This window comes from Myxine glutinosa, unplaced genomic scaffold (genome assembly GCF_964187855.1).
Source record: "Myxine glutinosa unplaced genomic scaffold, kmMyxGlut1.1 SCAFFOLD_1835, whole genome shotgun sequence".
Taxonomy (NCBI): domain Eukaryota; kingdom Metazoa; phylum Chordata; class Myxini; order Myxiniformes; family Myxinidae; genus Myxine; species Myxine glutinosa.
In genome coordinates this window covers 53,912-78,675 of record NW_027617930.1, presented here as the reverse complement: position 1 = coordinate 78,675, position 24,764 = coordinate 53,912, and the positions used below count along the sequence as shown (strand labels likewise).

General features: G+C 43.2%; 1 protein-coding gene across 1 annotated transcript in view; it reads right to left on the bottom strand.

Moving 5' to 3' along the window:
• The window catches only part of DDB1 (damage specific DNA binding protein 1), a gene marked incomplete at its 3' end in the record, with an annotated part of 66,304 nt that overhangs the window by 10,768 nt on the left and 30,772 nt on the right, over positions 1-24,764 (bottom strand). Inside the window, 11 exon segments of the mRNA XM_078769260.1 lie at positions 494-601; positions 3,938-4,101; positions 8,453-8,631; positions 8,837-8,945; positions 9,109-9,184; positions 9,350-9,452; positions 9,677-9,793; positions 12,024-12,107; positions 20,766-20,924; positions 21,292-21,389; positions 22,344-22,458. Coding sequence (XP_078625386.1) covers positions 494-601; positions 3,938-4,101; positions 8,453-8,631; positions 8,837-8,945; positions 9,109-9,184; positions 9,350-9,452; positions 9,677-9,793; positions 12,024-12,107; positions 20,766-20,924; positions 21,292-21,389; positions 22,344-22,458 — 1,312 coding nt within the window.

Genomic DNA, 24,764 nt, shown 5'->3' with positions numbered 1-24,764 from the left:
TGTTGCAGGCACCTGCAACTCACCACAGGTGAGTTCAATTCCAAAGTCAGGGAGAATCACCTGCTTCAAATCTAATTATTTCTAACAACTTCTAAAAGGTGTCAACAATATTGTCCAGGCCATTTTAGGATTTCTGTGTGGAATAAGATAAGATTTAGTAATTTTTCCACCTTTTTTTGTTTTGTTCCACTGCAAACCAAAGAAATACATATGTGGATACCAAAAGATTATTTCATTTCAACAATTTTCTGGAAGAAATGGTGCATTATTTGAAAAATGTGCAAGGGTGCCAATATTTTTGGCCACGACTGTATTTATATGCAGATCTCATATGAACAAAACCCATATCACGACTTCTACCACCTTGTGGTATATAGAATTTCAACCAATAATGCATTGGGCGATAAAGACAAATAAGCTGTAATAATGAATTTGAATGATCAATTCAGTGAATATTGAGACATATATTCCAGATAAATATGAAGACACGTACCTGTATCAACGTTGAGGGCAAAGTAGAAAAGGGCACCATCACCGAGAGCACACAGTAAGTAGGGGGAACCCTCAAATGTGGTGATGAGAATGGAGCGTGGGATGATCTCTGGAAATGCACGATCACAGCATTAATGTTCCTCTGATCAGTTTGTGCATCCAACTGACTTTTCATGGTAAATACAGTTGGGCCCTGTAGGAGGTTGAACAGTTTATTTCATTTGAAATGAGAACGGCACTTGGTAGAGCCCATACCTCCGCCAGGCTGAACAGTTTATGTTTTGTATCCCACTGATAGGCTGGATCAGGATCCAGACCTGAACCAAAATTGAATTAGCTTGTTCATGTCACCTAACCAACTTGTCCACCAAGTTTTGACATAACTGGTCCACATCTTTTTGAGATATTGTGTTATATATCGTTTTTAGTCCTATCACTCAGTAGTGAAGAATCACTTAAAAATTCTCGGATCCGGATCTTCACCAGAATCGAATCAATTCTTCCTCGTTACACACCCAACCTGTCCACTGAGTTTCGTCCAAATCCCAAATCTGTCCAGAACTTTTTGAGATACCCTGTTCACAGACAAACAGACAGACACAGACAGACAGAGGTGAAAACATAACCTCCACCTACCTTTGGTGGCAGAGGTACACATATTTATTCACTGCTTTTATCTGCAAATAGTATAAAAGGTATTCATCCAGAGTGCAATGGAGTATTGTACTTATCTTTGGACTGATGATGTTACATCAACTCTCCTTTTCCTACAAGCTGTGGAGTTCCAAGCCCTTAGACCACTGTTTCCCAACCGTTTTCTGATCGAGTACCACTTGGAGGTCCCGTACCGTCACCGCGTACCACCTGGTTCCAGAAAAACTCAATCCGCGTACCACCTGGTTCCAGAAAAACTCAATTCGATAAGATATCAGGCTTATTTCAATTTAATGCGAGGGCTGCATCTGTTTCTTCTCCACCAGCTGGTCGATGCGGGGCATAACTTTGCTCACAGCACATCGGAAATCATGAAATATATCAGAAATCAGAAATAAAAAAATTATCAGGCCAAATCATTTTTTTTAAAGGTTGAGTCGCGAACCACCTGGAAGGCCCTTGCGTACCACAGGTTGGGAACCATTGCCTTAGACAAATGCTGTATTTGGCAAGAGGCAGCGGTGCATGAACCACCCCGTTTTTTCATCACAGACGGGTTAGTGGCCTCACTATTTCTTCCAGTGTTGCCCTATCTGCTCATTCTGTGAAATTCCCTTCCGCAGCCTCAGCAAGTTTCAGGGATTCATCCAGAATCCCCTCGCTCGGTGACACTGTTTACTACTTTATCCTTGTCTGAATATTCATATTCTGTAGAATTTTCAGAACTGTCACTTGGTGATCCTTCAAAAGAAACGCCTTCCACGGACCCAAATTGATACAGAACTGTATGTTTAAGTTCACGATTCTCTAGATATTCGAATTTCACACTGCTAGTTTGAAATTGAAAGCTGGGTCCGTGGTTTTGTCACTGGGAATGTCAGGTCGTGTGTCAAACTATCACAGAACAGCAACAAGACAGTGTAAAGCAAGGCAACATGCCAACAGCAGGGCAGAGGGTCATAACACAGGAACACTTGCAGAAAAAAATGGACGAGGGAAAGACTGAGAACAGAGAGAGAGAGAGGGAGAAGGGCAAATGGGTGGACAAGCTGCATAGAAGCTCAAACACAGCAATAAGTCTAAGGACAGACCAAGAATGAAATATAACAAACTAGAACACTCTTCAACATGACAACGTCGACCGATATGCCTCCACCCACATTATTACATCATTATAATACTTGTACCAAGTTTGATTTAAATCCATTCAGCTGTTAAGTCATCACATTTTTACCTGACATGACCTGTGACCTTTGACCTCTTGCCCCAAAATATAATCAGTTCATGTTTATATCATTATACATACCTGTACCAAGTTTGAATTTAACTCCCTTCAGCTGTTCACAAGTTATAGACCTATAACAGACTTTGACCTTTGCCCCAAAAATCGAATCAGTTAATCTTTAAATCATTATACATACCTGTATTAAGTTTGAATTATATCACTTCACCCGTTCTCAAGTTAGACCTATTACGGACTTTGACCTTTGACCTCTTGAACCCAAAATCTAATCAGTTCATCTTTACATCATTCTCCATAATTCTACCAAATTTGGTCAGAATCCAATCACTGGTTCACAAGTTATTGCGGTAACAGTATTTACCTTACATGACCTCTGACATTGGGCCTTTGACTTTGTGACCCCAAAATCGAATGAGTTCATCTTTACCTCATTATACATACCTGCACCAAATTTGACCGAGATCCCTTCAGCCGTTCTCAAGTTATCACGATAACGAAAGCCTATCATGGACGGACGGACAGGACGGACAACCTGAAAACATAATGCCTCCGTCGACTTTGTCGGCGGAGGCATAGAAAATGGAAAGGTAGGTGAAGAGAGAGGGGAGAAAACACAATGACCAAGAAAGGAAGTGGTGGGGATGGGGAGGGTAGAAACAATCATGAGTATGGATAGGAGATGATCTGAGGAGAGCCCTATTGAAGCCCCAGAGGTAGGGTAATATTGGGAATAAGGATAAACTTTGTTCCACAGGTGCGAGACAAGAGGAACAAATGAGTGGAAGGGAGAAGTGAGGCTGGATTTTAGGAGTTTCATCAGAAGGTGGTCACACACATGAACCCTGGAGTAATCTGAAGGAGCTGGGGGAGGTGGTCTGGGAAGGGACAAGAAAGCATGGAAAGAGCAGGGGGTGCAAGATCAGAAAGGATGTGGTAGAAGAAATATAGGTCACCGACCTGTCGGCAATGACAGGGCAACAGGATCAGAGATTCAGCTTCATCGTCGGAGATTCAATTCCAAGGGTAGTGTAGTACAACACTCCATCAAGCTGCAAATTAAGGTCTCGCAAGTTTTTATAATTTTGGGCTTGCTAAATAACGATTTGGTATGACAGAGAATGCTGATTCAGTGCTTGGCTCTGGAAGCCAAGTTGGATTATTTGGTTTGCCCAAGAAAGATAATGGCTGATGAAGAAGCTTGTTTTAAGGAAGTAGATTGAAGGGTTCTCTAGATGGTCCTATCAGAGAGACAGAGTGAGAGTTTTCTCAAGGTTGAAAACTATATTCTACGTATTGGACCAGCTGCTACTTCCATCAAGGTCTGCAGAGAGGCAAGAGGCTGCTACCTGCCTGAAGGATGAGGGTTGCTATGGCAGAGGATGTAGGTAATGAGGGAAAAAAATTAATTACCTCTGTAATTTGTGACCCCCAGGGTACGTTTTTGAAACTACATGATACAATAGATACTCAAATCTCTATTACTGCATAAATCCCAAAACAGTTGATAATACAGTACATAACTGTCTACTCTATGATGTACTTTCGTACCTCCGCCGAGCATCTCCTTGTGCAAAGGCTCAAAATTAGGCAAGCGAAGGACACGTGCAGAGATGTCTGTCCACAGGCCCACGGCACAAAGCTCTCCTTGACTTCCACCCTCCGCCAAGGGAGAGATGTCCAGACAAGCTACCTCGTGCTCCATTTCAGTCACACTAGAGCAACAGCAGCAAGATTACACCCAGCACAAAACTTTCAATGCAAATAATTATTTGTTTAAAGGTCAAAGAAGGATCTTTCAGTGCAAGAAGGGATTATAAACATATCATTGCACAAAGAGTGGAGGTAAAAGAGAAGGGACCATCTATTTATTACATATGAAACTAAAATGGCACTTGGTAGAGCCCATACCAGGCTGAACAATAAACATTTTGTATCCCACTGATAGATCTGAAACAAAATGTAATCAGATTGTTCTGGTCACCTACCCAACTCATCCACCAAGTTTTCTCATAACCCTTCCATAACTTTATGACATATTGTGCTGTATATCGTTTTTGAAACTCTCAATTGAGGAGAATCACTAAAATGCTCATAACCGGATTTGGATCCTCACCAAAATTGAAGCAATTCGCCCTTATAAGCTAGACTACGGATTTTTATGTTAAGAAAATAGGCCTTTTATGTTTTGAAAAGCGGAAATTTTTTTTTTTTTATGTGAAAAAATCCCGAAATATTTTTTTCCCCCGTTTTATTCATTTTTTATTATTACCAAGTTTTTCAGAAATCAGTCAAAAAAAGAACAAAAAATGGTAAGCTTTTTCCTGCACAACATTAAGCACTCTGGGCTAGTAAACAGGTAAAAAATGACGTTCAGGTACCTTTATTGCAACCGCATTGTTTGATAAGTAGAGGACTAGAAGAAATTGACAAGACCCTTTTAGGAACGGTTAAAGTAGGTGTTTGAAATCATTATCTTGGTAATGTTCTCCTTGGTGAGGCGGTGTCGGCGGTTGGTGAGGACGTTTCTGTAGACGGAGAAGGACCTTTCCACGTCGACGCTGACGATGGGGCAGTACCTCAAGAGGGGGATGTCAGCAAGCTTGACTCCAGCCGGCACACCAACCTCAGATCCGTGCTGATCTCCATCCAGGATCAAAGCCACTGTCCTCAGCACACCAATGTCGGGATTGCGCTGCAGCACCGCCTTGAACTTGGTGAGCAGGATCTCCTTACGGCAGCCTCGGATCTTTTCGAGCTCCTCCTTGGCCTGATCAAGGAGCTGGAAGGCCTTGGCCAGCTCCATGCCGGCCTCCTCCAGCTGCTTAAGGATCTTCGGGATGAACGACACGTGGGCATTTAAGAAGACCAAACTGAGCTTGATGTCCGCCTTTCCGAACAGGTCCTTGGCACTCCGGATTGCCATCGCGTCGTCATCATTCAGCTGGTCCACAATGTCCTTGACGGCCTCGAAGTGCTCGGTGTAAAACACCGCGGCGTCGATCCACGTCCCCCACCGAGTCAGAATGGGCTCCGGGGGGAGAGAAAGATTGGGCTGCTGCTCCTTCCAAAAGACAACACGCGACGGGGCTTTGACGAACACCTTCTTCGTCGTGGCAATCAGGTCGTTGACGTCCTTGAACATTTCTCGGACTGTCTCGCAGACACGGTGGAGCGCGTGGGCAACGCAAGTCACATGCAGCAAGTCCAGGAAGAGTTCCTTCAGGGCATGGCCAGCCTTGATCATATAGGCCGCGGCGTCGCTGACGAGGACCTTGAGGCACTCCGGCTTGAAATCAGGCCAAAGATAGCGCAGCGTGTCATTGACTGCATGCACGATCTCCCCGGAGTTGGTCTTCTCCAGAAACATGCACTGGACGAGGTGGGGACGAAAGTACCCCTCCTTGGACAAGCGTCCCGCGATGATGTTGGCCACATATCGACCTGCCGAATCGGTCGTCTCGTCGACGGACAGCCAGATGGGCTGCTGTCCGAGGTGGGCACGGATCCCCGCCAAGGCCTCGTCGTAGCACTTGTCGAGGTAGTGCTTTCGAATCCAGCTTTCATCGGGGATCTGGAGAGTGATGTGCTTCTCCAGGAACGACCGGAGGGCAGGGTTTTCCAATTTCGACCATGGGATGCCAGCGGCCAGCATGGCCTGGCACAGCTCCTGAGCCACGACGTCGCACTTGTGCCTCTTTCCGCCACCAAAGTCCTCCATGGTGGCTTGCGTGACCGTCCTCTTCTTCTTCAAGGCCAGGTTGCTCTTGTGGCGGTCTCCTCGGACATGTTGGGCCAGCTCAGACTTCTGCTTCGCCCGGAAAGTCTTTTCACAAGCTCGACAGAAAGCCGTGTCACTCGACACGTACTTGGAGGTGGCCCCATCGCCGCCAGCGTTGAATTTCTTCAGCCACTTGTCACGAAGAGCAGCACTCATCTTGATAGGAGACTTGTTCACACTTTGTGTACACTCTCTCACTGTAGTACACCGCCTCACTGCTGTACACGCTGGGGACGCAACGCACGCAAGTGGACGCAACGTTTTGTTTTTGAGATCGATCGGTTAAAAATTTTGATCGCAGTTACAAATTTCGATCGCAGTTACAAATTTCGATCGCAGTTTAAAATTTCGAAAAATTCCCTAATTTTTTTTAGCGTTGCCAGACATTTTCGACCAAAAAGGGCATTTTATTTTATTTTTCCCGAAAAAGGGCGAAATTCTTTTTTTCTCCAAAAATAGCAAAATAATTTTTTTGCGCGCAAAAAAAGCCGTTTTATGTGAAAAAATATTTTTTATTTTTTCACATAAAAATCCGATGTGCACTTATAACGCACCCAAACCTGTCCACTAAGTTTCGTCGAAATCCAACCACAATGTTTTGAAATATCATGCTATGTATCGTTTTTGGCCCTGTCTCTCAATTGTGAATAATCACTAACCAGAATGGCAGTCTTTGACATTGTGACATCGACCGATATGCCTAGGCCCACATTATTACATCATTATACATACTTGCACCAGGTTTGATTTAAATCCCTTCAGTTGTTCTCAAGTATCACATTTTTACCCTGACATGACCTCTGACCTTTGATGCCAAAATCTAATCAGGTAATCTTTTCATCATAATATATTGTGTACTTATACCAAGTTTGGTCAAAATCCCATCACTGGTTCCCAAGTTAGCACAGTAACAGAATTTTTACCTAATGGGACCTCTGACCATTGACCTCTTGACCACTGATATCATTAGTTTATCTTTACATCATCATACAGAGTTGTACCAAGTTTGAATTAGCTTGTTAAGGCACAAAGCTCTAATTGAGCAGTTCTTAAGTTATCGTGGGAACAAAAACCTACTACAGACTCTGACCTTTGACCTCTTAAACCCCCAAAAAAGCAGTTCATTCATCTTTGCATCATAATACATGCTTGGACCAATTTTGTTCAAAATCCCATCACTGGTTCATAAGTTATTGCGGTAACAGGATTTTTACCGAACATGACCACTGACCTTTGACCTCGTGACTCCAAATTGAATCTTTTCATCTTTACATCATGATACATACCTGTACCAAGTTTGACTTAGGTCCCTTCAGCTGTTCTCAAGTTATCACGGTAACGAAAAATTATCATGGATGGACGGACGGACAGACGGATGGACAACCCGAAAACATAATGCCGCTAGCGACTTCGTCGGCGGAGGCATAAAAGTTCTGGTATTCTGATCTCACAAAAATCGAATCAATTCGTCATCGTCACACACCCAACCTGTCCACCAAATTTCGGCTGAATCCATCTAAAACTTTCCTAAATATCCTGCTCAAAGACAAAAATAAAGACAGAGAAACAATCACACAGGGGTGAAAACATAACCAATGTCTACCTTCGGTGGTGGAGGTAATAAGAACTAACATTGACCACTAATATTATAACACCACTTTTGAATGTGATAAAGGACAAAAAGGTATAAAAGTAAAACCTCGACATTCGTGTTTTCGACATTTATGGAATCCGCGTATTTGCAGTTCATGAAATGTTACCTGCTTCTACATTTGTCGCCCTGTGTTTCGCTATTTTTTGCGGGCGCAATAATTATTTTTGATCGGGAACCGTGAGTGATTAATTATAAATCTGTTGTTTAGTTTTAAGCCTCATGATTCCTTTAGTAGGATTCTACATGCTGCCATATATTCTAGCAACCATTGAAATTGGTTTAAATACTATGATACTGTTTAAAATACCTTTAGTCCATGTAATATAGTGCTTTATTGGTAAGGCCAAGGTCATGAGGCATGCTCTCGCGACATCACAGTCAATCCCGTATGAGGGGAAAAGGCATGTAATCATTCATAAAACACTGAACCAAGCCACAAGCATGGACAAGGAACATAGCATTACATTACAGTCCGCACACGATTAGTGTGCTTGTGTGTAAGAAAGAGACAGAGACAGAGACAGAGAGAGAGAGAGAGAGAGAGAGAGAGAGAGAGAGAGAGAGATAGAGTAAGAGAGAGAGAGAGATAGAGTAAGAGAGAGAGAGAGAGAGACCACATCAATCAACATACCTGATCTTCTGTAACTGCTGTGGTTTTATCTCCAGGTAGTACAGCAGTCTGCCAATGGCGCACACCACCTGGCTAAGGTTGCAGGATGCCACGCTGATGTTTTTGCCATTCACCTCCTTCCATTCACTAAGCAAAGCCTTGGAGCTTTGGCTCACTAGCCTTATGGATGCCGATGTGATCTAGCCGACAAAATGTCAAGAGAAGGGAATGGAAAGAAAGGGGGTTGTGGTTGGAATGAAGTGTTCATAGAGAGCATAAAACTTGGAAGAAACCTCAATCACAACACCTGACCACAATGCTGTTTATTTCAAGGTCGAAATTTCTATTATAACATCGCTTCATGTTTAAAAATAAACAAAAAGACTTCTTGCAAGAGCTGGTAACCTGTATAAGCTGGTTGTGAGCTACATTCCCACAGTAGAAGGTTTGCTTGTCACTGGCAAACCCGGCCAGCTCTGTCTCCTCCACCTCCTCACCCGTCAGCATCAACACTCTGCGAAAGACAACATACAGGAGGGGGAACAAAATGTTATGTCCTGTCACTGAGTTGTTCATCATAGCTTCTCAACTTTGTCTTTGCTAAAAACTGTATGCTCAAATAGGCCATTGAACCAGATCCCATGAGATTGCACAAAGCTCTTTCATGCTAGACCTACCTGGTTTGTCCAACAAATGACAGCACAAGCATGTTATCCTGCTTGCTATTAGGATCTGAACGAAGAGGCCACAACCCTGAAAGAGGAAAAGGAGGATTAATAAGGGAAGGAGAGACATCAACAAAGACAACCCTCGAAGGGGAAGTGCACAAGCTCAGCATTTTCAGCAGCTGAAGTATTTTTGTGTGCAAGTAACAATGGAATGGAAAATGTATCCAGATTGCAGTATGTTTTGTGGTACCTTTGATCCCAGGCAAGTCAATACTGGCATGCTCATGGATGCCAATGCCATTTCGAATTATACGCAACGACCCCTCTTTGAAGGCTCCAGAGCAAGTGACCAACTAAATAATGTGACAAAGGTCAGAAAATAGTGAATTCCATTGTGTAGCTCCAAGATAATTTCCTACAATTAGGCAAAAGGATAAGTGATGATGGAAAAGATTTGATAGTGATTCAAATTTTAAAGACAAAAATTTAAATTAAAAGACTAAAAGTACTGCCATTTAAAATGCGCTTCTTTGCAAACCTTTGCCTGTTCTAAAGGTTGCCCAGATGTATCACTAACCTGGCCCTGACCTTGGCGTTCAAGATCCACCACGCACATGTCCACAATCGGGCCCAGGTTGGTAAATGTCTCCATTGGCGTGACATATGAGCCCTGCTCATTGCTGTCCTCATTCAGCTGGAAATCATAGGTGATTGGAAGAGAGGCAAACAGAGCATGGAACAGAATACATGAACATTTGATGGCATTACCAAATGTTCATCACTCATGGGTTACCAAAATTAGCTTTGACAGAGAGAGAGAGCCTTCTGATTAATTTGTTTAAATTGCATTTAATACAGATATTGAGACTCATTGAAGAGAATAAGTAAAGTGGCAAAGGTGAAACTGTGACAACAACAAAAGGATGCACCACAGCAGAAGGAGTGCAAATTGTAGAAAGATGAGACCGAGGTCTCAATGGGTGTAGTAAACCTCAGCCGGGCAAATGCCGGTGGACAGAAGATTTGAAATCCCGCCCGTAGGGAAGAGTGCCCGATCAAAGTCTCAGAAAGATAGTTCCACAGGCGAGGAAAGAACGATATTGAATCATGGATGGGAATGTTGAGTTTAGCCGTGGGAGGATATCAAGGAAAGCGATTCTGGCAGAATGCATGTGACCTGTAGGGGAAAGCGCTGGGCAGAGAGGAGCGAGAGCAGGAAGATCTGGACTAAACGAGAGCCGCTAAAAACTGCAATGTCACCAACCTGCCTGAGGTGACCAATAATCAGATCCTGACATTCAGTTTCCTACTGCGAGATTCCAATGACATGGAGGACATTATCTATCAGGGCCTCAAGTGTGACAAGATGGGAAAAGTTTGCAATGGGGAACCACATTCCACAACATCCCAGATGAGGGTTTTCTTCATGGTGATAATTTTGGATGGCAGAGGAAGGACTTAGCTGCGTGGAAGATTCGGAATTGATAGCTGCCATTGGAGGTCAGCTTCAAGATATGAAATTCCTAACACAGGTTTTACCTGTTAGTAAAATCCAGGAGCTCCAGCGACTGCGTCTCTCCCAAATGCTGACTGCAGAAATAAATTGTGGAATTTGCTTGCCTGTCCTTGTGGATGGACAAAGTGAGAATTTGGACCTGTTTTGCCCCAACACGCATGCTCCAGGGAGATGACAAGTTGCTAATTTTATCTGGATTGGCAGAGATGGGACGCTGCCACAGCCTGCCTGGTTGGGAATTTGCATCACTACCCTACACAGATTGGAGTCATTTTAAAGGATTTTGCAGTGATGAAGACAAACAACTATTCAATATCAAGAACAGAAGTGATCCTAGAATACTACCTTAAGGGACACAGGCCTCTAAAAATATAACATGTGAACATCCAAAACAATGCACTGCTTACGAGCACACAGGAAATCTGAAAGCCAGATTCGGAGGAAACCCTAGATAGTATTAGCTGACAGTTTGGAAAGCAAGACAGGTTGTCAGACAGACTCCAATTGACAAGATGTCCAGTGAGGTGAACATGACCACTTGTTTGAGATTGATGGCATCCATCCATTTCTGATAAGATAAAGCAGCAGGATATCCAAGGTGGATTTGTCTGAGCAGAAACCAAACTGATGGTCAGAGATCAACTACAATTATTATACTTGTAGATTATATTGCTTTGCTTAATTATTATGGAGAGAAGGGTGATTAGTTTATGTTTAAGAGGGTCACATTTAGCACCATTTTTACAATTTGGGGAAATGTTAGCAAAATTCCATGATGCATGCAGGCGGCCATTGAAAATGACCTGGGTAGGAGAAGAGGAGGCAAAGGAGGTGTGTGGTGGAGGAAGATTTGAATCCAAGTCAAATTGACACTACTACGACATTACAAAGCAGGTAAACAGTTTCTGTGTATGTGTATTTTCTGTGTAAACAGGAACTGATGCTGCCAGGACCAGTAGTGATGGAGTAAAGAGGAGCTAGGCATTTCTTAATCTTGGCATAGCACAGGAAATTTCAAATACGGTAGAAATGCTTTCATTGAAGAGGTATATGATTGGTACAGGAAGATATGGATTAGGAGCCTTGAAATGAAGTGTCCGTCACAACACCATTCTTTCCTTAAAAAAATTTCCTTGAAGTTCCTTAAAAAGTGTCATCAATCCACAATCGGGAAATCCAGAAAGAAAAACGGACTTAACAAGCTGTATTAACTTTTAGAAAAAGTGTAAATTAATGCAACTGTATTTAACACTATTTATATTAATTCCCATTTTTTCATGTATTGATCAAGACGAGGTACAGGAAACAGAAATGAAAACAAGTGCTTCATCCAAAGTGAAACCTGCAAACACAGTGGTATTGTGAACATACAAAAAAAATCAAGAATCAATCAACTGAGCGACCTCACCTTAACAAGCTGCGAGTCGCCAAGCCGTGAGCCGATAAATACTACGCCGTTGTCCAAATAGGTGATACACTCAGCAATAGATGTCTATTATGGAGAAATGATGTTTGGATTAGCACAAGCAATCAAGAAGCATCTCCCAGGATTCAAGCCTCATTTACTTGTTAACCTTAGCTTATCCCAATTGTTTTACCACACTGCAAGATTTTAATCATGAATATTAACACGTCAACAATGCAGGACCATTTGGTCAAGCAAAATGTATTTATTTCTGAGATTTAATTTTTTTTTAGAGAAAATGTAGTTGGTGAGAGGACAGGAATGCTTTTTTTATATACAAAGTCGATGCTCGTGTAAGAGTTAACACATAAAACATATAAAAACATAACCAGAAACACACATAAAACATATAATAAAGGGAGCAGGAGACAAGAGGGGGAGAGAGAGGGAAGTACACAAGCACAACAGCAGTAAAGACATGGGAGGTCAGTAGATCTGTGGAAGGGAGAGGGCTGGGGGAGTGGGTAGGGTGCGTGGTATAAAACAAATGGACACCACTACGAGTTTCAGGAAAGAAAAACGGACTTTAAAAAAGGTGTATCAACGGGGGTAGAAAGGATCAAGGTTTGGGATGGGGGAAGATCAGAGATGGTGGTGAACAGCTGTTTTTAAGACCTGGAGGGAAGGAAGAGTGGGATCGAAGAGAGTGTTGGGGGTTCTTCCAGAGGCGGGAGAAAAGAGAAATGTAAGAGTGAAGGTGAGCAGAGAGTCTTGATTTTGGCAGTTTCACCAAAGAGGGTTTTTGGCAGATCTTGTGCGTTGAAGGAATATTTGGGGGACAGAGCACAGACATGCTCATCAAACCATTGGGCGACCACACGTGCTTTGTGGATAGGGTCATTGGGGGTCTCCTCTTGACCATCACTCTTTCATTCCTCTTTTCTCCTGCCTCTGGAACAAACTCCGTCACTCTTTTCAATCCCACTCATCCCTCCAGGTCTTTAAAACAGCTGTTCACCACCATTTCTTATCTTCCCCCATCCAAAACCTTGATCTTTTCTACCCCTATTAATTCACCCCAGATCCACTTTTCTGAAATACCGACTTCTTTCCTGGAAGCCCTAGCAGTGTCCATGTGTTTTTTTTGTACCTCTCCCACCCCCACACCCCTTCCCATGCCTCCTCCCCCCAAGCCCTCTACCTCCCACAGATCTCCCAATGTGCCTGCTCTCAAATGTTGTACTTGTGTGCTTCCCCCTCTCTCCCCATATTGCCTCCCGCTCCCTTTGTTTTGTCTTATGTGTCCGTTTGGTTTTTTTGGTCATTAATGTTAGCTCTTACACGAGCCTCGATCTTGTACACAGAAAAAGAAAAAAAAACACCTTTAGAGGCCATTTTTCCCCGCAAAGCGGGGGTTGGCCTTTTTCGGGAACCATGGTTGTTGTTGTTTTTTGGTCCCCTTTTTGAAGCAATGTTTTACGGCCGTATGCCCTTGCTGACGCCAACCCTTTTTGTCGCCTTTTACGACAAACAGGGAATTACCAGTGAACTGGATCTTGTACACAGAAAAAAAAAAAATTGTTTGACTGCCAAACAGGCAGACTAAAAAGAATTTCCTTATTCCTCTGTGCACACCCGCAATCAGGGTGAGATTACATACAATTTGCCAATTTCAGAGCCAAAGTACTGCTAAACCCCAGAGTCGTGTTCTGATTCAAGTTCTACAATGTTAAAAATCCAACATTCAACTGAAAAGAAGTAGTCTGTTGATCACAGATTGACATATGTAGACAGACAAAGTGAACCAATTGCTTAACTCTGCTTTTCACTTCACGTGTAGGATATTACTTGAACTTATGTTGTGCACGGGTTTCTTGGCATTCAGGCATGCTCAAAAGGCCTTGTTTTGGAATATGATTTGCTGCCCATCTCGATTTTCCAACAAAAGTTGAAGGAACATAATTAGCCAAACATAATGTTTTTACCACACCACTCCTTCCCACTCTCACTTTCTCATTTAAGACAAACCCCCCTCAATCTAAGCCATTTTGCAAATCTACACTTTTCACAGCAAGAGATTAGATGCATGTGTGAGGTCTCATGACAAAACGGCCATTGTGCTGTGACGTAATGCAAATGCACGATGCAATAACATTAGTTGTTTTTTTGTGGAAGGGTCACAAAAAGTACGACAAATAACTGAAGGTGTGTTCACACTGAAGGATTAGTCAGGAGTAAATCTGAAGTTTTGAGTGCCAAAGTGTGAATGTGTTAGTGCGTCAAAACTTTGGAGAAGCTAATCCATTCAAGATCATGCTTTTGGAGTGCAGAGGAAGTGATCCAGCGTAACTCAATACCCAGGGGAAATGTGTGAAAATTCACAATCCGACGGCACTGTCTGTTTATTACCTTCTCATGATGCCAACTAGTTCGGTACCTGCTACCTGGCCCACATTAAATATTTTCAACGAACACTAAAACTTTATTCAGAAGAAAAAAATTATTGGGTATTAGTACGGATAAGTTACTACTGATTGGTGTGAACACAAGAGCAATCCTTAAAATTATGCAGATTTTTTTTTTTAAGAATCAAGACATTTTAGTCGCAAAATATTTTTTGGAGAGCAACTGAGTCCAAGTACAACAAATAACTAGAACGGCACTCAGTAGAGCGCACACCTCCGCCTGGTTAACAGTTTACGTTTTGTATCTCTACATTTTGTAGAGTAGACAGGAAAATCACAATATAGAATTTATATCATGTCGAAACATTCTTCAATTCTTCCTCGTCACACACACAGACCATTATCTTAGCCCCTTCCCCTTATTTCAGGTTAGTATGTCTTCATGAATTGGGGAAAGGAAAGATAGGTCCTCCACTTATAAGGGATAAGTTACCAGGCAATGCACCAGGCTCCAAGGGACACCATGGTCTCCAGGTTCAGAAACCCACCAATCAGGATGAAAGTTACTGTGGGGGAGCTCGTGGGCGGAGTAACGGGCTCCACCAATCAGCAGCCAGGAGACCTCCAAGATTTCCCCCCCCCCCCCCCCCTTGGAGGGTGAACAAAGGGACTTTGACGAGATTGATTCTCTCTCTTGGTTCGTGGCTGGCATGACAAGCGGTGACGGTTCATTGACTCTCTTGGTCCAAGCTCTTGGTCACAAGCGGTCGCAGTTGTGCTGGCTCTTGGTTCTTGGACATTGTGGACCTAACACGTGCCTGTATTGAGTCTCTCTCTGAGCGCTCTCTCTCACCCCACTGAGCACGTGGACATTTGTGCTCTTGGCTGGTCTCCCTCTCGCAGGCCTATCCACCTGCATTATTCCACTATGGGCCTGACTCTCACTGCACGTGGACACGACAAAGAGGCCTTGAACTTGATCGTTTTGCACGTGTTCATTGTTCTCAGCTGGCTGCCGGACTCTCTCTCTTGGTGCACGTGCGCACGACCTTACCTGCCCAAGTCCGTGCCGATAATCGACTTCACTCTGCCGTGCTGGGAGGTATCCGGAGCATCGTAGTCTTTGTGCTATCAGGTTTCCTACATTCCTTTGTTCGTTCCCCTCCCCTCCCCGTGAAGGTGTGCTGGGCCCATGTGGTGTTTATCCGTAGTAATCGTCATAAGGCGTAGAATAAGCTACGTTTCCGCTTCTCGTCGCTTTTTATTGGCTATTGAAATAAATATATTATAAATATTTGCAATAAATCAAATCGTTAAATGTTTTCCTTTTCTCTCTGTCCGTGAAAGTATTGTTGCGGATCTCTCGAGCCCGTCGACGTAGAGGGGGGGTTACACCCCTTTTCCCCCTTCGAGCTTCGAGTCCACGAGGCCGAGTCGCCACTCCCGTAGCGGGCGTGCGGAAGGGTATCGGGTCGAATCCACACGTACCTTCGGTACCCACGCCGCCACGAGAACGGGGACTGGACCTCACACAAGCCACGCTAATCGGATAGGCCGAGCGGTTTGCGTGTCACTTGACTTGTGCCGTTACTTTTATTGAACCCGATTGAGCGGTCTTATTCGTACAGTGCTAGGCCAATGGATGGAAATGACGGGAACGATCAAATGGAAGGAAGAACACAGGTTTATTTACAATTATACAGGGCGAAGAGACACAGAGCAGGCACTTAGTCAATCTTACTTAATCCCCGGACAAGGGCCCACTCACTCACGCAGGGAAAAGAAGGAAGGACAAGTTCGCGCTCCAAACGCGGCGGTCACTCCGGACAGCTCGCCGGGCGTGGCCCTCGGATGTTCGCGGCACATGTGCTGAGAGCGCAGGTAGGAAGGTCGTCAGCGTAGGTGGCCCCGGGATGGATCGTCTTCACAAGCGCGATTACCACAGCCGCAGAGCGCAGGGCACAGGGAGAGTTCGTGCACAGAGAGGGCTATGACAAGCAACCGCCTGACTTCACTCGTGACTACAACGTCTCTTTCTCACTGGGACTTGGTCACTGCTGCACTCGTAGACTGAGGGGCTGGGCGACTTGCCCGGGGGGCCCAGGGCAGGGTCTTATATGGCCCCTCCCCAGTCTTACCCGAATGTTCCAAGCCCCACCTCTGGCTGCCGTTGTGAGCCACTCCCCTTGAGCTCCGATTGGCTGCTCGCCGCTTACCGGCCACTCCCCTGCAGCTCCTCCCTTCGGCCTGTCAGACTTGTTCCAGGCCCAGCACGTGGCATTCTTGCCCAAAGAACACCTAACTCACTGGCCTGCTCAACGCATACTAACACAGGAAAGGAGACTACGCTTACATTTAATAAGAAATAACTGAACTAAAGCGAGGCTACATGTTGTGGTGCAACTACCGACGAGGGGGGTCATCCTTTATTCGCAAAACCTCAACACTATTTTTCTCCATTGACCCACCATTGTTCATATCCAGGTTCACACCGACCGTAACGGCATTAGCATCCCTCTGGCGATTACCAACTGTTTTCGCTCGGCCGTCTAAATTTCCATCGAGGAACAACGGAAACCGCCGGTGGGTATGTACGGTACACGTTCCCCAATTGAAACAGTCACGTGGTACAGGTAAGCTATCGCGTGACACACCAATCGGCTTTCGTAGTTGCTGATTCGCAACCTGCTAAGTATGAAGTTATTCGTGCGCGGCAGCCGCAAGTCTGGTAAGTTTGGGAGGGAATGGAGGTTAACCCCCTCAAGTAAACCCAAATCCCGGACCATAACACATCGGTGCCGGGAGCGGGATTCCTGTCCGAGCACCGTAACACAGTTGGTGCCGGGAGTGAGATTCCACTCCGCCGACCATAACAGTATCTTTCATGTTTAGCTTCCTCCTTACCAGCTCCATCACCATGATAAACAGGAGTGGACTGAAAACGCTTCCCTGCCTCAAACCGATGTTCACAATGACCTCCTCCGACATCTGAGGACCAACCAAAACTCTTCCCTTCGTTCCCTTGTACATCCCTTCTACCAATCTAACTTCTGCCTCCGGCACTCCCATCCGACTCAGTGTCACCATCAACATCTCTCTCAGTACAGTGTAATAGGCCTTCTCCAGATCCACAAATCTGTGGATCTGTGGAATGCCATTTCACCTTGCTCCTCCAACCTCTTCTCCACCAGCTGTCTCAGGGCAAGCATCACATATGTCATTCCACAACCCTTTCTAAAGCTCATTGCTCTTCTCCAATCTCCTTCTCCACACTTTCTTATCTTCCCATCGAGAATCCTCTCCAGCACGTTCATGACATGACGAAGGAGTGTAATGCCCCTGTACATCCCCGGATCTCGAACATCCCCCTCCCCCTTCTATATCGGCACAATTAACCCTGCCCTCCGCTACTCCAGAATTGACCCATCTCTCATACATGCATTCAACAACCTCTTCGTCCACCTGACTCCGACTTTTCCCACTGAAATTATCATCTCTGTATACACCTCATCATGCCTGGTGCCCTTCCCTTTTTCATCCTCTTCAATGCAATCTGCACTTTCTCTTCCGTGATCTCCACCAACTCCACTTTCCCCTCCACATAAATCGGTAGCTCCAGCTTGCCGTTGCTTCCTTCCCAGTTCAGCAGCTGTTTGAAATATCCTTTCCACATCTTCAATACTGCGCCCCTCTCTGTCACTAGCCTCTGTCACTAGCTAGCCCCACTCTGTCACTAGCCCCACTATCCTTAATCCCCACCTGCCCCTCCCCCCTTCACGTCTTTGCTCTCTTCATCCCTGTCACAAGCCAATTTATAGATCATCTTCCTCCCAACATCGTCTTCCAACTGGTTGCACACATCATCCATGTCATTCCTCACCTTATTTATCCACAGCTCTCATTGCTGCCTTCTTTTTCTGCCCATACATGTGCAACAACCTGCACCGGCTGCCTTCCTCTATCCTTGATCAACTCTATCTCTTCCAAACCCCGTTTTCACCAACTGCATTCTCTACTTCCACCATCCACCATATCTGGTTTCTATCCCTCAACGATGCACCATTTCCTGACATCCTTCCATACAACACTTCTGCAATTCCACTAAATGCTTCTCCAAACTTCTTCCATTCCTTCTCCAAACCTTCCGCTTCTTCACCAAGTTGCTCATATCTGGCCCTCACACTCTACTTGTACTCTGCTGTGACGTTTCCGCTCCACTTCCCCCACCTAATAACCTTCTCAATTCTGCTTTTAACCTCCTTCCTTTTCTTGAAACGATAATAATAGATGCTCACCATCTCTTCCTGAAAAAGAGGGTGAGCATTTATTATATTTTTCAGAAATCCCCTGGCACAGGAAAAGACTTCTCCAATCAAATTTGAAACATCCATAGAACACTTATCCTTGCTGCTTGCCTTGGTTCGTCCCATCAAACGGATTCATTAGATGACAATTTTGAACCTGTTTTGCTTCAGAATATATGGTGCTTTGCTAGTTATAAAATAAATCAGAAAAGCTTATGACAGTAGTACTGTGCGTAGCATATTTCTACAGAACTGTATTTTGCTTTTCTATATGTAGTGCTGGCAAAGCCGCAGATTACTGACCAAATTTAAGAAATGGCATAAGAACATGTCACTGAGTATGAGGTGCTTTTATCTTGAGCTGTGTACTCATGCCCAGAAAGACCTGTCCTGGTTAGTGGCGTGTCATGAGAAATAGCATTGCAGTATATCAAATCTCGAGCATCGCAAAATGAAGGAAACCCATTATTTGAAGGTGATGGAGGGTGCTCAGAGGGAGAAGTCCGAATACAAAAGATATTCAATACAATGATGAGTCTATGCAGGTTATATGTTCACGAAAACAAAACTCTACCGCATATTCATTTCACTTTCCATACTGACCTTTACACACACTGTCAGGACAAGGTGTTTGTGACAAGTCATATTTAAGTAATTGGAGAGAAAAGAAGAAGATCCACACACACCTGTAGCAGCAATCGTCTCACTCTTGCTCAAGCCTAGATTGTGTATTCAAAGAAAGTCTGTGCACTGGCACGTCACATTTATAATAAAACCGCAGTACCGTGGTGTGCGTTTCCTATCATTTAACATGCAAGATGAACAAAGCATGAATATAAATATTCGGCTAAATCATTCAGTTATAATCACTCAGAAGCACACTGAATACTGAGACAGAGAATGAAGCAAATGGATTAACAATAATACATTATTATTGAAATGGAATGTACAGCATTTTATGCCACCAATCACAACCAGAACTATAACGGCACTCAGTAGAGAGCATACCTCCGCCTGGTTGGCCATATCACTCGATGGTGAAGAATTACTTAAAAAATTATACTAGCTGGATCCGGATCCGGATCTTCACCAAAATTGAATCGTTTCTTCCTTGTCACACACACAACCTGTCCAACAAGTTTCGTCCAAATCCAACCATAACTTTTTGAGATATCCTGCTATGTATCGTTTTTGGCCCGATCTCCCAATGGTGAAGAATCACTTAAACAATTCTAGTAGCCAGATCCGAATCCGGATCTTCACCAAAATCTAATCATTCCGTCCTTGTCACATATGCTACATCTCTGCCAAATTTCATCCGAATTCGTCCACAACTTTATGAGATATTTTGTTCACAGACAAACGGACAGACAAACAGACAGGGTTGAAAACATAACCTCTATCCACCTTTGGTGGCAGAGGTAATAAAATGAACACCCCTTACACCCAAATGTAATGTTTTTAACAAACTATTATGCAAACAATTAAAGGGACTCCACATATTAGTATCTAGTAGCATGTCCTTGGGCGTCATACGGTACTTGAACCTGTGAAGGCATCAAATCGATGATATACTGTATGACAGCCTGAACCATATTTTACCAAATGTGGAGTATATTTTGTTGCTATTCTTGTGTGTTACTGTACTTGGCAGATGCCAGCTTTTTCACAGCTCCACATTTGGCAAGATCTGGATCAGGCGATCATACAAGAACATCATCAATTTGATACTTTCACAGGTTCAACGCATGTTTCACAGGTACTTTGATACTATGTATGATCCTAAAGGGCATACTACCATATACTAATATAGCATGCAGTCCATTTGTTTGTTTGTTTAATAAAGTTTGTTTACAATCAGCAGTTTTAATTTAATTCTGGCAGGACATTAGTGAGGAAAAAAAATCATTTTCAGAGTTCCTTGAAAAAATTCCAAGAAGAAATGCAGTTAGCATCTCAGGGTAAATGGGTAACTGCATAAACGTTTTATTAGGTTAAGATTAGTTTTTTGACACCTTATTTCAACATACATATACCTCTCCCAGAAGTTCCACACGCAAGTCTTTAACAGCCATTGAACCATCCATAAGCTCCTCTTTCTCCAGCAGCAACATGAATAGACGACCCTCCATATCCCCGAGCAGGTAGCGAGACCCGTTGCCGTCCACGCGATTCTGACACACGACCATGCTTTGCTGCAGGTCGGAAACACAAATCCATCTTCATGTAAACGGAAATTTTGATTAAACCCATAAAACCAATTTAATTGCATCAATGCACTTTTCTACATGTTCTGCCGATTTGATGAAGCTTACTAAATGATGTACAATCTTCAAAACACATACGTTTGGTAATGGCCTCATAGTTGATGAAGCCCTAAAGTTTTTTTTACTGTAGTTTATTTGTTGAATCAACAGAATTAGTTCAATTGAGCCATATCAAATAGCCTTTATTGTCAAACTGCTAAAGACAGCAAATGATGTCACAAGGTTAGACCTCCATCCTTTCTTCTATTGCCTTCTCAAACCCAAAAAGAAAAAAAAAGAAAAAAAAAAAACTTGCCTTTATTACAGGTGGTGCAATGGCTAAATACTTGTCACCATTGTGATAGGTAATGGATTCCTGCCCAATAATCAGGGCACCGCCCAGGGGCTGGGGTACTGCACACAACAAAACATTTTCCAGATTAATAAACAGTCGTTGGATGGACCGCACGCCATGTGTAAGACAATCTACCAATGATAGTTTAGAATAAGGAATTTCCTCAATTAAGGCCTATTGCAGATTAATATGCAGCAAGTCAAGGATCCCATTTTGCAGGGCCACATTCGAGCTTCATAAATATAATTTAGCCTTTTGGCTAAAAGCGAATATAGATCAAAGGTTTACTATGGCAGGGTTGCAAATCCTCTCCCAAAATATTTTGATGATAAAATGATCCCCCAACCATGTTATCTGATAAACCTAACATTTGAACACAGAAATGCATGGTGGTCATGATCTCATTTTTTGTATGGCATGCTTCTTCACTCAGAACATCTCCTGAGCACTCCCGCCACCTCCCACTCCTATCCTCCCGGCACACTCCACTTCACTTCCTTCAATTGTTATCAATTGAGTTGTAATAATTGTGAATGTCTATTAAACAGAACAAAAAATTGAAGATGCCAAAATTAGCAATCTTTCCTTAAAAATTGGTAAACCATATCAAGTTACAACTAGAACAACACTCTTTGACGTCACGACGTCGACCAATATGCCTACGCCCACATTATTACATCATTATAATACTTGTACCAAGTTTGATTTAAATCCATTCAGCTGTTCTCAAGTTATCACATTTTTACCTGACATGACCTCTGACCTTTGACCACAAAATTTAATCAGTTCATGATTACATCATCATGCATACCTGTACCAAGTTAGAATTTAAATCCCTTCAGCTGGTCGCATGTTATCACATTTTTACCTGACATGACCTTTGCCTTTGACCTCGGGACCCAAAAATCTAATCAGTTAATCTTTACATCATTATACATATCTGTATCAAGTTTGAATTAGAAGCAAAGAACAATGAAATGGTGGTCCTGAATGCTGTTGTTGGCATTATTTACCTGCAATAACCATGCATGCTTCACTTTCCACGTTGTCTTGTTTCCAAGGGCCCTTGTTGAACTCTTTGTCACGTAAAGACACTTCATGGGTCTTTACGTGTCGGCCTTGGGGGTCCTGCGGTAAGGTGATCATCAGGGGATTACTCGTACAAGGGCGGCACTCAAAACAAGTTTATTTCTAATATACATGGATCGTTGACAGTGATTGAAACCACAAACGGAGTCTCAGCAGTCCTGCTTTAAACCATATAGTTAATATTTATTCGATTTATTTGGCAGTTCTGCAAACAAAAGCACGAAGCAGTTCAACAGACTTTACACGATGCAGTTTAATCTATTCTCCTTGAGCTGCACAAGCATAATGTCCAATGGCAGATCAGCTCTATATGTCTAAAGTTATCACGATAGTGTCACAAGTTGGAGATTCTTCGACACATGCGCACAGTGGGCTGGAGCCTGGAAATTACCAAAAATGGACTCTTATCAGGCATCAATGGCTCTGAGTGCTTCAGAAACGAGAAAAAAAATCCAGTTTAACAAAAAAAAAAGTAAGTCAAAAGCTCAACTCCAAGAAAAATGGTGAACGTTAGAAGATCGGCAATATTTCAATTTTGCGATAACCTTAGCTCAATGGTTTCGCGGAAACTGTATTTTGCCAATAAATCTGTCAAAGGCTAAGAAAATGACAAAATTATGCCCATTAAACCTAATTCTTTCATACTAAACCATAAATGTACCAAGTTCACTGAATCTAATCAAATATTAGGCTGTACAGCCTTCAAGTGCCAAAAATTTGAGGTTTTCGGTCAAATTTTTTGCCGATTTTTGATTATTTACCCATAAAATCGATGTTTTTTCCACCCAAAATTTGCCGCATATCTGTAAAAATTTCAAAATGCCACAAGCCAGATTTACTCCAGTGTATATTTTCTGAAAATATAGGTCTCAGTGCCTTAGAAAATGCATATATTGTGAAATCTGACTTGTGGCAATTAGAAAAAATGAATTTCACACAAAAGTCAATTTTCGAAAATCTATTGCAAGCCGTTTCCGGGGCGTCTATTTCCATTTTAACATTTTCTTGAATAATTTGAGTTTGAATCAAGTTCTAGGGTTCTAGGGTTCTAGGGTTCTACGCTTCTAACGAGCCCTCAACCACTATCAGGGGATTCTTTTAAGCCAAGATATACCCGAAAATGTGTTTTGAGCCCGAAATGCCCAAATATGGTAATTTGGGCCCAGACCCCTCAAAAATCAAAATTTAAAAACAAATTTTTTCTCGTTGTAATAAGCTTAGTAATACGCTTCTAACGAGCCCTCAACCACTATCAGGGGATTCTTTTAAGCCAAGATATACCCAAAAATGTGTTTTGAGCCCGAAATGCCCAAATATGGTAATTTGGGCCCAGACCCCTCAAAATCAAAATTTAAAAACAAATTTTTTCTCGTTGTAATAAGCTTAGTAATACGCTTCTAACGAGCCCTCAACCACTATCAGGGGATTATTTTAACCCAAGATATTGAGATATTTCCAATATTTCACCCTCTCAGCCCACTGTGATGCGGGGGCATGGTCACATGACATCGGTCGCACAGACTGTTCTTCAGTTTGTCACAAAAAGCCCAAAAATGATTATTACCAAATTGCGTCAAAATATAAATTTGCTCCATGAAACGATACAATTGTATTAAAATACGTTCAATGGAAAAAGCAATTTTTGATAAAAGAATGGTCTGATAAAAATGTTAAATCCAAGAGTGGCATTCCTCAACGATAAATATTCCCTTGAATATTGAAGCATGACATTCCTGAATCTTCAGCCATGATTAGGAAATAACAGATTGATAGTTGCTCCAAGCAAAGTAGAACTTGTTTGGATAAAAATGAGCACTAACAAAAGAAGAAGGATGAAAATAGCACAGATTGATCAATCAAATACAGGTAGTGGAATTGACAGACAAAAAAAAAAAAAAAAAAAAAAAAAAAAAAGCACCCTAGGAAATGAGGGACACCAAGCAATGGCTTCCACACAGGTGTGGCTGATGTGATAATTGAGCAAAACATCCCAGCATGCTTGGGGTCATGTATACAAATGCTGCACAGGCCTGCCTAGAATTATGGCGAGAACCACCTTTAGAGGCTATTTTTCCCCGCAGGGTGGGGGTTGGCCTTTTTCGGGGACCGTGGTCCCCTTTTTGAAGCAAAGTTTTATGGCCGGATGCTCTTCCTGCCACCAACCCTGTTAGTCGCCTCTTGCGACACACAGGGAATTAGCAGTTCCCTCCCTTTTCCCCCTCCCCCTCCCTTTTCCCCCTCCCCATTGCCCCCTCCCCTCCCCCTCCCCCTACCCACCTCCCCCTCCCACCCCTCTCCTCTCCCATCCCTCCCCCTCCCCCTCCCCCCCCTCTCCTCCCCTCCCC